Source organism: Trichosurus vulpecula, chromosome 3, assembly GCF_011100635.1.
Source record: "Trichosurus vulpecula isolate mTriVul1 chromosome 3, mTriVul1.pri, whole genome shotgun sequence".
In the NCBI taxonomy this organism is placed as follows: domain Eukaryota; kingdom Metazoa; phylum Chordata; class Mammalia; order Diprotodontia; family Phalangeridae; genus Trichosurus; species Trichosurus vulpecula.
The window spans coordinates 253,033,655-253,052,316 of NC_050575.1; the positions used below are offsets into that span (position 1 = coordinate 253,033,655).

General features: G+C 34.2%; 1 protein-coding gene across 1 annotated transcript in view; it reads right to left on the bottom strand.

The window, feature by feature from the left end:
• LOC118843733 (CUB and sushi domain-containing protein 1-like) overlaps positions 1–18,662 on the bottom strand; it is a 2,679,416-nt gene that overhangs the window by 324,118 nt on the left and 2,336,636 nt on the right. Inside the window, 2 exon segments of the mRNA XM_036751485.1 lie at positions 8,046–8,162; positions 14,350–14,419. Of these exon segments, the coding sequence (XP_036607380.1) occupies positions 8,046–8,162; positions 14,350–14,419 (187 nt within the window).

Here is an 18,662-nt window from a genome sequence, read left to right on the forward strand (position 1 = left end):
TTGTCTCTCTTTTCTTTTCTTTTTCTTTTTTGGTAGCATAACATACCCCACATCACTAAGAAAAGAATTTTGTCAGTAACAAATGACCAGCTTCAGAGAATCAAATTCAATTTGGAGTAATCACTGCCACCACAACAAGAACTTCCAAAATACGGAGTCAGCTGAATAACTGAAATATATCTAGTGATTCTTCTCTGTCCCATGGAAAGACCAACAACCGTAATTGTGGTCATACTGAGTTAACAGTAAAAGCAGCCACTGTGCCAATGCAGGACAATGAAAATCTAATGTCTTGTCAGTATGAGAGAAGAATTTCAAGAGAAGAAAGGAAACAAGCATTTATTAAGTGTCCATGTGTCAGGCACTGTGTTAAGTGCTTTACAATATAACCACTTACAATCCCCAAAACAACCCTAGGAGGTAGGTCATATTATTATCCCCTTTTAACAGTTAAGGAAACTGAGACAAAGAGAAGTTAAGTGACTTGCCCAGGGTCATATGGCTAGTAAGTATCTTAGGCCAAGTCCATATTAAATTCAGGTTTTCCTGAACTAAGGCCCAGTACTCCATCCACTGCCCCACTTAGATGCCAAGGGAGAACTGTGAGGGCAAGCAAAGTGGGACTTTGTGTTGTCTTCTGTTTTGGAGTGCTTCCCAGCACTAAAGCAATGAATGCCTTTGATTGAGTCTTGCCTTTGTTTGTAGAAAGGCCCACACCCTTTTTGCTAATTAGGTCACAAGAGGTGTGAAACCCTGGAGAAGGGTGAAGCTCTGGAGAGGGGTAAAGTGCTCTGACTCTGAACAGGTATATATATACTCTGAAGTTAGCATTTTGTTTGGGGATCACTCATTGGTGCTTCTCTGGTAACTATGGGTTGTGATTTGGTTAGACAGAAATGTTGATCTGTTTGTAGTTGCTCTGAAGTTCAGGGTGCTAATGAGACAGTAATATGAGTTCTCTTGGATTCCTCACTTCGTAACTACTAGGTAATATCAGCACAACACTGTGCTGACTTTTCCCCCTGAACTAAGTGAACAATATATGTATGTTTAATTAAAGTAAGACTGTTAACCCCTTAAAGTTGCTTTCCTTAGAAAAGCAGATCAAATAACCGGTGCTAGCAGTCCTCCTGTGTGCTGGTATTATTGGTCTTACTTAGCCACAGCAGCAGCAAGTAGCATTGATGTTACAAAAATACAGAGAAGTAATGTTGTAATGAGAAGCAGAAAGCTTTAAAAACAATATATTTGAATCTTAAAATGTCATGTTAATAAGCACTGCAACGGTCTGGTGCATATTGATATGAAAGGTATTGCCTTTTGGAGCATAAAAGCCTATATTTAAATCCTAGTTCTACTACTAACTAGCTGCATAACCTTAGAGCAATTTGGGAACAAACTGAACAGGGCTGATTCAAAATGATGGTCACCCTCTCCTTAGAGGTCTTTAGAGAACAATCTTCTTCATCAGCACAGCCTGGATGACCACTTCCTAGAAGTATTATAATGGAAATTCCTTTTATATGTCAGTTGTACTAGACTGCAAATGAGGTTCCTCCAATTATTGTTGTCTATGTTTCTGTAACATTACCTCCTTAGCCCTCAGTTTCCTTATCTGTAAAATTAGAATGTTGAACTAGATTATCACTATGGTCCCTTCTAGTCCTAACACTTTATTACTTTGGGAATCTATTCAAAAAATCTCCTTCAACCATTGACTTATTTCTCCTTTTCCACAAAATGGAAATGTAACAGGGCAAAATTTATAAACTTGATACTAGTTTGTAGCAGCAACTAGAATGTCAAACTATACATTAGCATATTCAGATCATTTTCATTCACCTTTTGAATAAAAACAAAATTCTGCAAAAATGTCTTAAAATGCAAAGGTAAGCTGGAGCTCATTCTGAGTACATGCAGATGCAGTCTTAGCAAGATATAACACATACTTAGTTTCAGAACTCCAAATCCAAGGAGGAGATCAAAAGCAAAGTAATGAGGGGCTGAAAATATTGAGGTCAATTCCTGGCAACATAAGATACTGTCAAGAATAAATGGAGGCGTCCTTAAAACTATAAATAACATCTACCTAAAACCATCAACAAGCATTATTTGTAATGGGGATAAGCTAGATGCATTCCCAATAAGATCAAGGGTGAAACAAGGATGTCCATTATCACCCCTATTATTCAATTTGGTACTAGAAATGTTAGCTTTACCAATAAGAGAAGAAGAAGAAATTGAAGGAATTAGAATAGGCAAAGAAAAAACTAGATTATCACTTTTTGCAGATGATATGATGATTTACTTATAGAAGCCTAGAGAATCAAGTAAAAAACTACTTGAAATAATAAACAACTTTAGCAAAGTTGCAGGATATAAAATAAACCCACATAAATCCTCAGCATTCCTATACATTACTGACAAAGCCCAACAGCAAGATATAGAAAGAGAAATTTCATTTAAAGTTACTGTAGACACTATAAAATATTTGGGAATCTATCTGTCAAGACAAACCTAAGGCCTATGTGAACATAATTATGAAACATTTTTCACACAAATAAAGTCAGATCTAAACAAATGGAAAAATATCAGTTGCTCATGGTTAGGCCAAGCTAATATAATAAAAATGAAAATTTTAGCTAAATTAATTTATTTATTCAATGCCATACCCTTCGAGCTACCAAAAAATTATTTTACAGAGCTGAATATAATAGTAACAAAGTTCATCTGGAAGAACAAGAGGTCTAGAATATCTAGGGAATTAATGAAAAAGAAATACTAGGGAAGGTGGCCTAGCCATACCAGATATTAAACTGTACTATAAAGCAGCAGTCATCAAAACTACCTGGTACTGGCTAAGAAACAGCGTGGTAGATCAGTGGAATAGGTTAGCTACATAAGACACAGTAGTCAATGACTATAGCAATCTACTCTTTGATAAACCCAAAGAGGCCAGCTTCTGGGCTAAGAATTCACTATTTCACAAAAACTGCTAGGAAAATTGGAAAATGGTAGGGCAGAAACTGGGCAATAGATGACTGTCTTACACCATATACCAAAATAAAGTCAAAATGGGTTCATGATTTAGCATTAAAGGCTGATACTATAAGTAATTTGGGAGAGCAAAGAATAGTTTACCTATCAGATTTATGGGAAAGGAAAGAATTCATGACACAGCAAGAGATAGAGAGCATTACAAAATGCAAAATGGATAATTTTGATTATGTTAAATTGAAAAGTTTTTGTATAAAAAAGCCAATGCAACAAAGATTAGGAGGGAAGCAGAAAATTGGGAGAAAATCTTTACAACTTGTGTCTCTGATAAAAGCTTCATCTCTACCATATACAGGGAACTGAGCCAAATTTATACGAACACAAGTCATTCTCCAATTGAGAAATGGTCAAAGGATATGAACAGGCAGTTTTCAGAGGAAGAAATTTAAGATATCTATACACATATGAAAAAATGCTCGAAAATCACTACTGATTAGAGAAATGCAAATCAAAACAACTCTTAGAACCACATCTTTCCTGTCAGATTGGCTAAAATGAAGAAACAGGAAAATGATAAATGCTGGAGAAGATGTGGGAAAATTGGAACATTGTTACACTGCTGGTGGAGTTGCGAACTGATTCAGCCATTCTGGAGAGCAATTTGGAACTATGCCCAAAGGGCTATAAAAATGTTCATACCCTTTGACCCAGCAATACCACTTCTAGGGTTGTATCCCAAAGAGATCACACAAGTGGGAAAAGGACCCATATGTACAAAAATATTTATTGTGGCTCTTTTTGTAGTAGCAAAGAATTGGAAATCAAGGGGATGCCCATCAATTGGGGAATGGCTGAACAAGTTGTGGTATATGAATGTAATGGAATACTATTGTGCTATAAGAAATAGGGAAGATACGGACTTTCATAATAACCTGGAGAAACCTACATGATATAATGCTGAGTGAGTGGAGCAGAACTAGGAGAACATTATACATAATCACAAATATATGGATTCTGTGATGACTAACCTTGATAAACTTCACTCTTCTCAGCAATACAAGGTTCAAAGAAAACTCCAAAGGACTCATGAGGGAGAGAGCTATCTGCATCCAGAGACAGAACTATGGAGACTGAATGCAGATTGAGGCAAACTGTTTACTCTCCTTTTTTTGCTTTTTTTTTCTCTCTTTTTGTTTTTGGGTTTTTTGTTTTGTTTTGTTTTGTTGTGTTTCTTCTTTCTCATGGTTCATTCCATTGGTAATAATTCTTCTTTACAACTTGACTACTGTGTAAATAACTTCAATGTGAAGTTATATGTAGAAGATACTTCGGATTCCATGACATCTTGGGGATGGCAGGGGTGGGGGGGAAATAAAATCTGGAACTCAAAATCATGCAGAACTGAGTGTTGTAAACTAAAAAATAAAAAATCTCAAAAAAAAGATATAGTCAAAATATCTATTACAAATCCCCTAAATGGGAAATGGAAAACCAATCATAACCACTACATGTTATGATGAAAATGAGTACCAAAAGCAAAATTGGCTTCTTGCATAACAAATTCAAAGACTAGAGCTAAATAGAAAATTTGACTTCCAAATGCAAGATGCAAGAGAAGCATAAAAAGGTAAACAGGAAAGGGAAATCTTAAGGGACTGAATAAGGTTAAACTATTTATATGCTTACATGGGAAGATGATACCTATAACTCATAAGAACTTTCTCATTACTAGGGAAGTTAGAAGGAGTATGTATAGACAGAGGTCACAGGTGTGATTTGAATACAATGGTATGATATCTTTAAAAATAAAATTAAAGGTGAGAAAAAAGAATGTAGTGGGAGAAAGGCAAATGGAGAGGCAGAATGGGGTAAATTATCTCACATAAAAAAGGCAAGAAAGTGCTATTACAGTACAGGGGAATATGGGAGAGGGGTGAGGGTGGTGGAGAATACTTGAACCTTACTTTCATCCAAATTGGCTCAAAGAGGTAAAAACGTGCATTTTTAATTGGGTATAGAAATCTATCTTACCAGACAGGAAAGTAGGAAGGGAAGAGGATAAGAGAAGGGGGAGTGGGGTAGTCCTTACAGAAGGGAAGTGCATTGGGGGAGGCAATAGTCACAAGGAAAATACTTTTGAGGAGGGACAGGTTGGAAGGAGAAAGATAATAGAATAAATGGGGGGAAATAGGATGGAGAGAAATAAAGTTAGCAATTATAACTGTGAAAAAAAATTTGAAGCAACTATCTCTGATAAAGGCCTCATTTCTCAAATATATAGAGGAAATAAGTCAAACTTATAAAAATAAGAGCCATCTCCCAACAGATAAATGATCAAAAGATATCAACAGTTTTCAGATGAAGTAATAAAAGTTATCTACAGCCATATGAAAAAAATGCACTGTTGCAGAGTTGAGAAATGATACAACCATTATGTAGAATAATGTGGAACTATGCCAAAATATTTATGGCAGCTCTTTTCTAGTAGCAAAGAATTAAAAATTGAGGGGATGTTGCAATATCAATTAAGTTGGGGATTTTTTTACTGTTTTAGAATGATAAATTAATTTTTTTATTAATTTTTTTTCTTTTTGGAGGGAGGAAGGCAGGGCAACTGGAGTTAAGGGACTTTCCCAAGGTCACACAGCCAGTAAGTGTGTCAAGTATCTGAGGATGGATTTGAACTCAGGTCCTCCTGACTTCAGGACAGGTGCTCTACTCACTGTGCCACCTAGCTGCCCCTAATGATAAATTAATTAAGTCCCTTTGATTGAGTCTAACTAGGTACTAAACCCCAGGCCCAAACCTCTAATTACTAGGTGCTAAGCCCATGTGGGCGTGAAGCCCTCAGGGTCCTAAGGGTAGTTGCTAAGACCAGAGCCAATAGTATGGGCCTAAGTTCTGGTTGCTCAGATGATGTTTGATGATGTCCAAAGACTATATAAAAAGAGAGAACAGAGATATTTGCTTGGGGCTCTCACTCACTGGAAGAGAGCCCTGCAGCTTGTAAACCCAGATGTTGGGACTTTGTTAAACCCTGGTAACTGTGCATTGAGATTTGAATCAGACAAGGTCTGTCTGTTGATGTTTGTAATTTGTTTATACTTGCTCTGAAGTTCAGGGTGCTGGCTTTTTCCCTTAAACTAAGTGACTGACATTTGTATGTTGGATTGAAATAAGATTGTTAACCCCTTAACATTGCTTTCCTTAGTAAAGCAGACCAAAAGAACCTGTGCTGGCAGCATTTTTGTTGTTGGGCTTGTGTTGGTCTTTCACCCCCTACAGTAGCTGCTAGCCGAATTGTAACAGATGTCCATCAATTGGGGGATGGTTGAACAATTTGTGGTATATGATTGAGAAGGAATATTATTGTGATGTAAGAAATGATGACTGCTCAGAAAAACCTAGAAAGACTTAACATGAACTGATGCGAAGTGAAACAAGTACAACCAGGAGAAAATTGTACACAGTAACAGCAATACATTAAGATGATCAACTGTGAATGACTTGCTGTTGTTCTCAGCAATACAATGATCCAAGACAACTCTAAAGGACTTATGAAAAATGATGTCCCTCCTTAGAGAAAGAACTGATGGACTATGGATACAGATCAAACTACACTGCTTTTATGGTTTTTTTATTTTTCTTGGGTTTTTATTTTGTTTTATGTTTTATTTAACAAGATGACTAATATTGAAATATGTTTTGCACGATTGAACATGTATAACCTATATCAAATTGCTTACCTTTTCAATGAGGGAGGTGGGAAGGGAGGAATGGAGAGAATTCAGAATTCAATTTTTAAAATGAATGTTGAAAATTGTTTCTACATATAATTGGGGAAATAAAATATTAACAGTTTAAAAATAAATTACTAGTTTAAAAAAAGAACAAAATTAAAAATTGGTGAGGTTGCAGAAAAACACATGTGGAAAAGGTATACCATTAAACTGCTGATAGGACTATAAAAACAAAACAAAAAAAAAGAGTAATAACACTTTTAGCACTGGCACACCACTTCTTTATGGATTTACTTACTTATTAGAAACAACCTCTTTGTCATACTCTCTTTCTTGACAATCTTTTTTCATTATCTTACTGGCACTATATTATTGTTTTTATATTAGACTACAGAATATCTGAGTTCATAAATATTTTGTTACTCAATAAAATAAAATTTTATTTTTAGGACACACTCCTAGCCTGATCAGACAATAGACATCTTATTGAGATTCAGTTTACCAGATCTCTTTACTTTCTGACAGAAGGGAACCAGGTAGCAAAAGAACAGTACACACCTTAAGGGAGTGAAAGTGAAAGTGAAAGTGAGTAATACAGGATAGAAAAGGGAGATAGAAATGAATGAGAAATGCTTCACCTACTTAAAGTCATATTTCAGAGCTAGAAAAACCTTGGAAAGTGTCTAAACAACTTTTAGTGCTCTTTGAAAGATTTGGGGAATAGAAGTGTCATCAGATGAAAAAAATACAAATGTACCATTTTTAAAGGGGGGTGGAAAGGAGGGAGTCTGTAAACTATAAACTATTCAGTTTGACTTTAATTTGTGACAAATATTCTAGAATGTATTGTTAAAGGGATAACTAATAGGCATCTAAAAAGGCAATAGTGATCCCAAAAAGTCAACATGGATTCATTACACCAACTTTTATTTTCTTTTGGGATAGGGTTATTACACAGTAGATTAGAAAAAATACTGGAGAAATACTTTACCTATATTTTAAAGAAATAATTGAAAGAGTTTATATTGTTAATTTTCACATGTAATTGGAAATATTAAATGAAATAAATAAAAATATATTTTAGAAAGAAATACTGCAGTTTATATTTATCTGTCTCCATCATTCAAAGGATTCAAACTGCTTTTTTAACTAATGTATTTCCTGAATATTTAAAAGGTTATGTTAAAGCTTCATTTTAATTTTTGATTGAAAAGACAAAGGCATAAGGTATATTTTTCTTTCCAGTTTTAGATTTTAGAAGTCAAAAAATTGAATTTTATCCCATTGAAATAAAATATTTTTACTTACCATAACCAATAGGCAAAGAGATCTTCCAGGTGCAATCTAAATTGTTAGGGTAAGCGCCAGGAAAACCTGGACTCAAGATCACTCCAGTCATGCTGTTCAGTGTTCCACCACATTTTGCTGTTGAATGGAAAGTGATATCCAGTTTTGTGGATTATCTGTGCATCACTCTTTTCAAGAATACTTTCAGCAATATATCTTACTATATTACACTAAATATAGACAAGCATTAAAAATGTCAAAAACGACAGGTGAATTTTCATTGCTAAGTAGTAGAGTTGAAATTTCAATTTGCCTGTATTTTGGAATTCAGAGACTGGTTGGCTTTGATAATTCACAGCTATACCACTTGATGTCTTAATCAGCAAAAGTCTGAGAATTGTCATGAAAGATATCCTCAAGTTTGTTCATGAACAGAAAAGGAAATGGTCTAGTCACATATCATAAACGAGGGGCAAAAAGCGAAAAGTCAAATTACTCTAGCAGCATCCATAAAATATTAAAAGAGACAAAGAAAGGTTAGATCAAACATTTGTTGGATCCTCTACAGAGGCCTTCAACAGAAAGACATGCATAAAATAGCAAGGATAAAAAGCTATGACTAGATTGAAATCAATCAATAAGTATTTATTAAATGCTTACTATATTCCAGCAATTGGACTCAACAATCGAGATCCAAAGGAAAAAAAATGAAACAATCTGTTCCCTCAAGGAGTTTACATTTGATCAGGAGAAACAACACACACGCGTGTGTATACATACGTATGTCTGTATAAATATATAAAATAAACATAATTACTTTAAAGGTTGGGGGATTAGAAGCTTCCTAAATTAGGGGAATTAGGAAGTGGTAACTGGAGTTAGCTTTAAAGAAAATGAGAGATTCTAAGGAGCAGAGACGAAGAGGTAGCATTCCAAGCATGGGCTATAGACTATACAAAAGCTGATGGAATGGCATGATTCACACCAATGGAAGAAGAATCCCCACAGGTGGGACTACAGATCAACCTAAATCCACTGGAATTCAGGTAGTCATGAAAAAAGTGGTGATCCATACTACTTTCTCCCTCAGGAGACTAGTTTGGGTAGTAGGCTAGACTATAAATATCGGTCTCTCTTGTTCACTTATTTGCTTATGTTTTTAGAGCCACACAAAGTGATTATTTTTAAAAAAAGAATGGTAGGACATATATATATATATATACATATATATATGTATGTATATGTATGTATGTACACAAATATATATGTGTATGTATGTACACAAATATATATGTATGTATGTATGTATGTACGTATATATACATACAGGTTGCCTCTTTCAGCGCAAATACCTAGAAGTTGCAAACATATTAAAAGAATGCCACCATAGATCAAAACCATTTTGAATACCCTCTTTTGGAAATGCCTTCAGAGCCTGTAGGATGATCTTTGGAGTATCCTCAATAACGATAAAATTTCATTCCGTAAAGCTGTGTTTAATTTCTGGAACTAGCTAAAAGTCTCATTTGGCATTATACTGGCAAATATCCTTAACAAAGTTGGGTAGCATCCTTTTTAAATTATCATTAAAAAGACAAAGATTAATTTTATTTTCTTATTCATAGAATGGCTTTAAAGAGAAACTGTTTTGAGCTATAGCCATATGATAATAACACTAACAACATGCTTATATTTGCATAGTGCTCTAATTTGTTCATAACAGAAATGAGCATAGAATTTTTGAGAATGACTACATTAAAAATTAAAACATTCACTTTCTACTGTATAAGCTCCTGAGGTCAGGAATTTTCATTTTGTCTTTGTACCCTTAGTGCCTAGTAAAGTACCTGGCACATGACAGGCACTTAATAAGTTAATGTTGATTGACATCATCAAATGTTTTAGTGTACATTATGCACAAGGCAATTTGCTAGCCACAGTTGGGAAAGCAAATATACATGGGACATAATTCTTGCCTAAATGATTTTATAATATAGAAAGAAGGTAATAAATATGTATAGATACATAGATCTATAAAAACAATGCCTGTTCATCCTCCCTTCAAATGGGATACACTTAATATACTGGGATTCTTCATCTAGATATCTTCATATTGTGTAAATGCCAGTGAATGACATGAGCTGTCCAACACTGATCCTCATTTTGTGATAGGCTCATATTTTTCCTGACATAGATATCTGATAACAACTTTTTCTACCCCTATGTAAAAAGCAGCTATTGGCAGAGTTCTTAAGAACATAGGATCATTTAATCTCACCATCTCATTTTACAGATGATGTTATGTGATTTGCCTAAGGTTATACAAGTAGTGACAAAGGTAGGATTTAAATTTCTTCTGACATTTGGGAGAGTATTCTCTCTCCTTTATCTCTAACATGTATCTGTAAAGGGCTTAAGATTTTGCTTTGCGTTAACTATATTTGGTTAATAATTTTTAATATTATTTTATGCCTAAACAAGTAATATGACATGATACATATGACATGACATAACATAAATAAAACTTATATGATACACTACGTATAAGAGATTCTTTTTAAAAGTAGGATTCATGTAGCATTAAATGTGGCAATGTGATAAACTCTATCTAATGAATGCTAGGACGACAGAGTGGATAGAGAGCCAGCATTAGAGACGAGATCAGGGTTCAAGTCCAAACTCTGACCCCTATTAGCTTGGTGACCTCGGGTGAGCAACTTAATCTCTTAATGCCCTAGTCAGCTCTTTAAAACCATAATTTGCAGAATAGCTGCTAATCTGCATTGAAGGAAGGAGTTTGTTTACAAATCAAACCACAAATCACTAATTATCAACTGCTCTGATAACTATTCAATCAATTTCCAAATTAGAACCTTTTTCATATCTGACTCTTTTGCTCCATTCACACAGCTACCCCCAGTTCAGGCCCTTATCAAGTCTTTTTTTCTAATTATTTTAGCAGCCTCTTAATTGGTCTACCTTCCTCAAGTCTCTACCTACTCTCAGCCATTCTACACACAGCTGTCAAATAAATTTCCTTAAGTGCAGATTTAACTATATGATTCCCACAAGAAGCACAACAACAATAACAGCTCATATTTATATAGTATTTGAAGTTGAAGAAGCACTATTAATGTGTTATTTCATTTGTTCTTCCTACAACCTTGCCAGGTAAGTGGTATTACTATCTCCATTATACAGATAAGTAAACCAGGACTGAAAAAGATTAAGTGACTTGGCCAGGGTCTTACAGCTACTATTTGTCTGAGGAAGGATTTGAACTCAGGTCACTCTGACTCCAAGTCTAGCATTCTATGAACTGTGTGACACAGAAGTCCTGAACAACCAGTTCTAGTGGTTTTCTATTACTTTTAGAATAAAATATAGTCACCTGTTAAGCATCTGAAGTCCTATACAACCTGACCTTAACATGCCTTTATACCCTCACTGGGCACAACTCCCTCACTCTGCAACTCAGCCAAACTGGAATTCTTCTGTTCCTTACTCAAGACACTCCATTTACCTTGCCATTGGCCCTCACCTTGGAATGTTTTCCTTTCTTATCTATACCTCTTAGAGTCTATCTCTTCCTTTGAGCTTCCACTTTGAGCTGCCATCTTTTGCATAAAGCTTTTCCTAACCATTCAACTGCTAGTACCCTCGCTTCCAAACTACCTTGCATTTAACTACTTTGTATGAATGCATACATGTATCTATTACATGCAAATGTATGTATCTATGTGTATGTGCACACATGCATATGTGTATATACATATACATACACACATTATACAAGCACAGGCATATACATATCCACAGTGGTATTCTCACTATAAGTGAAAGAGACAAATTTATAACTCTGTTGAATGATGGCTCACAGATTTTCATCAAGGAAGTGAATAAAGGATTTGGAAGACTTGATTTTAACATGTACCCAGGGCAAGAAGAAGTATTTCTTAGGACATGTTCATCTTGCTGTGCAACATTCATGTAGCAGTGGAAAAAGGTGTAGAATTAAGGTCAAAGGACCTGGATCACCTTGGGCAAGTCGTTTAACCTCTTTTAGCTTTGGTTTCCATATATGTAAAATGTGGGACATTTGAAATAAATGATACCTAATGCCCCTTTCAGTTCTAAATCTGTTTGTATGATGAGCATAGGCCAAAAGTATATGACGATAATATTTGCTCACATTTATATGTAGCACTTCAAGATTTGCAAAAGGCTTTGCATTTATAATCTCATTTTATGCTCACAACCATTCTGTGAGGTAGTTGATATAAAAATAAGTACTAAGTAGGTGCTTTCCCTTACTATATATTGGTGACTCACGGTGTAGACTAACATTTGTTAGCTTTCCCATGAATCATCACATGTCTTATATCCAGAATTGCAATCACTTAACATTCTCAGCTTCTATAACGTTTCTATATGCTGTAGGTGTTATGAGCAAATGGTTTTCATCAAAGATGATTATCCCAAAACTATAATTTGCTAGTGCACAGTGCATTTAAATAAACATTCATGAAAATCAAATTTGCTTTGACATTAAGTGTATATAGCAACCAAACTACAGCTTTTTTATGAAATTTGAAAGTTGAATTAAAATCTAGGAATGTTGGAAAGTGTTTCCATTTTGAAATTAACAAGTCAATTAGGTGTTCTGGTTCCCAAATATAATTTTTTTAAAATGTAAATTTAAATAAATATAATGATCCTCTTCCTATGCTTGTTGTAAAGCAAGAAAAAAATCCTCAGAGGAAATGTTTTTTTGTTTTTGGTTTTGTTTTGAGAAACTGTAGAAAAGTGGGGAAAAGTACTAGATCTTTCCAAGTGTTCATCGCTCTAGTAGCCTACAATGCTAATGGAAGCATCAATCATCCCAATCACCCAGGTTCATAACCTTGGAGTCCATTGATAGTTCTTGAAACATGTTCTCTCCACTCATTAAATAAGTTAAGTCTTGTCATTTCTACCTTTTTGTTATCTTTTCCATCACGCCCCTCTCCATTCCAATACTCACTCACTCTCTCTCTCTCTCTCTCTCTCTCTCTCTCTCTCTCTCTTTCTCTCTGTACATACATATATAATATATTTATATATACATATATTTATATGTATGTACGTATATAATATATTCTATTCAGACTCTTTTAGCTATTCTATTTTTTGGTCCAGATATAGGACAGGTAGTTTATTCCTACTCAGAAAAAAATGTTAAAGATGTAAGAATAAAGACATTCATAAACAGAATGAAGTGTAACATCATCTTTTATTATGGAGAATATATTAAACTACTCATCTTTCTGCCTCAAGTGTTATCACTTCCACACTCTATCTTCTCCATCAGTGATCAAATAATCATTCTTAGGTATCATAGTGATTAATTCAATTCACTTCTTTTTAATAACTATTTATTAAATACAGTAGGTACTTAATACATTTTTATTGCCTCTATTTCATTGAAAAACATTTCCTGGCTCCACAGAGTATAAATTCCACTAGGGAGTTACTTAAAAAAACAAAAACAAAACAAAAAAACCCAAACAAACAAAGACACCAGACAAGCCAATATATAATAATTTAAGGAAAGAAAAAAAAACTATTAACTGAGAGGATTAAGAAAGTTTTCACTTAGGATCTGCCACTTCAGATAAATTAGGTGCCTGACATTCAAGGAGCTTACATTCTATCAAGGAAGATACAATATATGTCTATAAGTATATAGAAACTATATAGAGAATATATCCAGAATAAATACTAGATAGATTCAGGAAGGAAGGGCCTAGTAGTTGGGTGAATCAGAAAAGGCTTCATGTAAAAGGGAATGCTTGACCTGACAATGGAAGAAGCTAAAGATTTTAAAATGAATAAGAGATGAATGGAAAGTATATTACTGCCTGCAGGCCTTTGCTCACATTATTCCCTGTGTGTGGGATTTCCCTCCTCCTTTACTTATTGAATTTTCAGTCATCCTCTGAAACCTAATTCAAAGGCTATCTTTATCTTCTTATCAGTAATAAACTTCATTGGACCTCACATCACATTTTTGTTATATACTCATTCAATATTTTATGTGGTAAGAATTTGTGTTTGTGACTTATTTTTCTACAGTATTGTAAAGTTCTCTGAAGACAGGAAACACATCTGATAATCTCGATATTCCTGGAAGGGCCTAGAAAAGAGCTTTACGCACAATATATATTTTATTAACATCTATTTTCTGAGTCTAATTCTAAATAACCTTCTGAGTTATAATTTGGTTTCTTCAGTTTGATTTCTTAGGAACATATTCCTACATCAAATATAGAATATGTAATCTTACCAATGCAAAGGGGAGATGGATAATTCCAACGTCGAACTGTTCCTGGCATACAAGAAATATGAGAACGACCCTGTTTAAAAGAAAATTAATTTAATATGTTAAAAATTTAAATAGAAAAAGCCCTCCCCCATCCATGAAATTGCAGTTGTAGTTTCTTAGATGAATCTTTTATTTCAACTTTAAGTAAAAAAAAACAATTACACATATTTTTCTACTATTTAGGATAGAATATTTTAATTAGACAAAACTAAGTTATTAGGTACATTGCCTGAATTTATTATCAGTTGAGAAAGCAAAAATTATTCTAAGATACTCAACTGATTGAAAGGGTAAAATGTCAGTATTTCATCAGTGCATAAAGCAAGTAACTAATTACATTCTGAGTACAAATCATTGGAACTAAGCTTTTTTTTTTTTTTGGTCAGAAAAATTAGGACTGATGGTCCTTGTAAAATCAAGCAACTTTGCAAACTAATATAATGCCTTCTGATCAATGGAGGTCTCTCGGTTTTTGTTTCTATCTCTGTCTCTCTAGCTCTCTGTCTCTCTCTCTCTCTCTCTCTCTCTCTCTCTGTCTCTCTCTCTCTCCTCTCTCCTCTCTCCTCTCTCTCTCTCAGTTCTCTGGGCGTATGAAACTAGGTTAGCTTTCGGAAAGTCTATTTCACTGATTATTCAGTATTTTCTTTAAGCATAGGATCAAATGGCAAAGTTTCCTTTTGTGTCAATGATCTGTTTAACAACAAAAGAGAAGGTAATGGAAAAAAATCAGTTACGTTTCAATCAATTGTTTGAATTGACTTATTTTTGTTCTAATTTTTTTCTCTATACTATAATTTATCTACAATGCTTATTTTACTTATGCATTTTCATATGTCACATGTAAAAATAGTTGAAAATAAATCTTTAATTGATTTTAAATAATCCTAGATATATTTGTTGTTGGGATGTTGGGATACTGAGGTTATCAATGACAAGTAGATTTCCTAAGGTTGGCCTTCCAATCCTCACACTCAACTTATTTTTAAGGTTGCTTCAGCAAAAATTGAACAAACATATACATATGTGCTAAGATTACACTATAAATTATCCCTGAGTGAAATCCCAGGCACATGCTGGCTGCCTTAGAAAAAAACTTATATAACACATTTTTCATTGAATTTCAGACACATAACTTGACCAAGCTGAACAAAAGCTTTTAAAAGACCTCTGCTGGAAAACAACAATAAAATGCTCAGTTATTACAAATCCAGTTCATATTCTGCTACTGATTTTACTATGGACATATGTTCCTGATGATTTTACCTAAAGATCTTGGATAAATCAAAAACAACATATGGCCTTGTTTTAAATATATATGTATATATGCATATATGTATATGTGTATGTGTATATATGTATATATGTATATATTATCAGTTCCAACTGTCTGCTATCATTTTTTGAAGGAAGACTAGAATTTAGTCAGCATGACATTTCTAGAACAGAAAAGCAAATTCTTTTCTTTGCTTAAAAGTGACTCAAATCCTATAAAAATCGGGTAAAATCATTTCCATGAATTTGAAGATATGAATCGCGTTTTCAATCTATATTTTATCCTATATCACCAAAGGGCCTTTGGGCCTTTAAAACCCAATGAACAACACTGTATATTCCCTGCACGCCCTTTTTGTTCCTGCAGGCATTGACATGGGAAAAGGTAGTGCTATGTAATGAATAGAAACCTGGCCTTGTCTGTATTAGGGTTATGACCTCAGGATACTTCAAATCCTGCCTCTGCAAAATGTGAACTATGTGGACCGGGCAAGTCACTTAACCTTTTAAGGCCCTATTAAGTTGCAGATGAGTTGCTCATCTACATCTATACAAGGATTTTTCACACCAGAATTCCCCACAGGATTGGAATCACAGGTCCATTCCAAAAAAAAAAAAGGAAAAGGAAAAGGAAAAGAAAATTAATGTGAAAGCTAATATTGAAAGGAAAATAAGACTCACTGATAAAACTTATTTCATTTTTATACATGTTATCATTTTGAATGCATTAATTTCTAAGGTTAAGTTCCCAAATGTTTGCAATTAAGAGGGGAAAAACCCAGAATCCTTTATGTTCATTCTAATGAAAGCAGCAGCTTGTGAACTCAGAGTCTGAGTTGAAGGGAAAAATAGCCCAGTTTGCATTTCAACGGAGCTAGTAAATAGTCTGTTTGGGGTTTGCAGGTGTGAGTCCACAGGCCTTTCTCTTTAAATGGCATATTAAACAATTTGTTACATGAAATACTGTCTCTAAAGAACCTTTGTTATGTATTTTCTAAGGACATGAGAGTCTCTCTCATGAAAGGGGAAAAAAAGTTTGCAAAAAGCATATTAATAGAAACTAAAATGATATAAACAGTGGAAAAGATGTATAAAACTACGGTGAGGAGAGGAGAATGAGAGGTTTGAAGAGAATGAGGAGAAAGAAAACTAAAAGAACTTGGGGGAAGAGGAAAAAGGAAACAAAAAAGCAGAGACGAAAAAGGAGGAGCAGAGAACAGTGAAGAGGAAGAAAAGGAAAAAGAGATGAGGAAGAGAAGACATGATGATGATGTTTTCCTTGATAAAAGCCATTTGTGATGTCATTTAAAGAAAAATACATTGAAAAGTTATGTGAAGTTAAGCCCCAAATTGGCACACATTGAGAATAACAAGTACGTATTTTTATGTTGTAAGAATGCAATAAAAATAAAAACTGAACAAGATTTTACAGATGTGTCCAGTTCAGCTGACTCCTTGACCTGTGACTTTTACAAGGGTTTTACAAGAAAATATGAGAGGAAATAGTCTTTTAGGGATAGGAATAAAAGGGGAATGAGAAATCATAGAACTATAGCATTTCAGAATATTAAGGCTATATGAGACCTTAGTTAGATAGTCAGTCGTTTTTTTTTTTTTAAATAAGGAAGATAATCAGGTTTTTTCACCCTTTCCACTGGGTCATCCCCCAGTAATATCTTTTGTTTTAGCATATATTCTTTGGTCATGGAATTGAGTAAAAGCAAATATACTTTATCAGGGTCAAGTCCACAATCATGGTCTTATTATGTGCTGCTAATATGCTTTCTGTGAACTGCACATTTTTTCTGGCTTACAATCTGTTGGTATAATCACATGGCTATAAATTATAATTATTTTCTCCAACAGATATATATAAAATAAATTAAACTCAGTAGAACCTCAGTGGTCTCTTCTATCCAGAAACAGACCAGATCTATAGCCAGGGCACCTCAGTTCAAATCCTATCTCTGTAATTTTCTTTTCTTTTCTTTTGGAGGGGTAGGCAAGGCAATTGGGGTTAAGTGACTTGCCCAAGGTCATACTGCTAGTAAGTGCAAAGTGTCAGAGGCTGCATTTGAACTCAGGTCCTCCTGACTCCAGGGCCAGTGCTCTATTCACTGCACCACCTAGCGGGTGCTCTCTGTAACTTTCTATCTATATTACCTGTAACAAGAGGTTCACTTCTGTGGGCCTCAGTTTTTTTCATCTGTAAAGCAAGAGGTTGAACTAGATGTCCTCCAAGGTGCCTTCAAGATCTAATCTAAGAACGTTATCTAGGACATTTATTTATTGGTTTGTATATAGTTTTCAGTTTGGACAATAGACATTGCTCATCTGTTTAATTTTTCCTGAATATTATTTTTAGGATGATCTCTTTTAAGTGGTCATGCACATAAGTTAGAAGATCCTGTACTTATCTAGGGTTTGACACAATCAAAATAGATTGATAAATGAGAACTAATTGCACTAGTGTATATTAACTTTCTTTTTCTTTTTTTTTAATTTTCTTTTTAATTTATGGAATAAAAGAAGCATTTCTGTTAGTACAATAAAAAAAAGATGATTGCACATGAAACTGAAAATGTACTATGTACAACTTGCTATTTCTTTCAAATATACAACAAAATTGTGTAATTTTTCGCCTCCCTCTAGGCCCCCCTTCCCTGCCCTAGAGATGGCTAATGTTAGACACAAATAGGTAGATAGATAGATAGACATGAAATTATTCTATACATACTTCTAGTTATCAGTTCTTTCACTGATTGTATCTTTCTTCATATCTCCTTTATACCTAATTTTGGTATTTATAATAGTCAAAATAACTTATTCACTCAAAGTAGTTCTTAAAACAATATTGCTGTTACCTTATACAGTGTTCTTTTGCTTCTGCTCATTTTACTCTTCACTATTTCATGCAAATTTTTCCATATTTCTTCTAAAATCACTGAGCTGATCATTTCTTATAGCACAGTAGTATTCCATCACAATCATACACCACAACT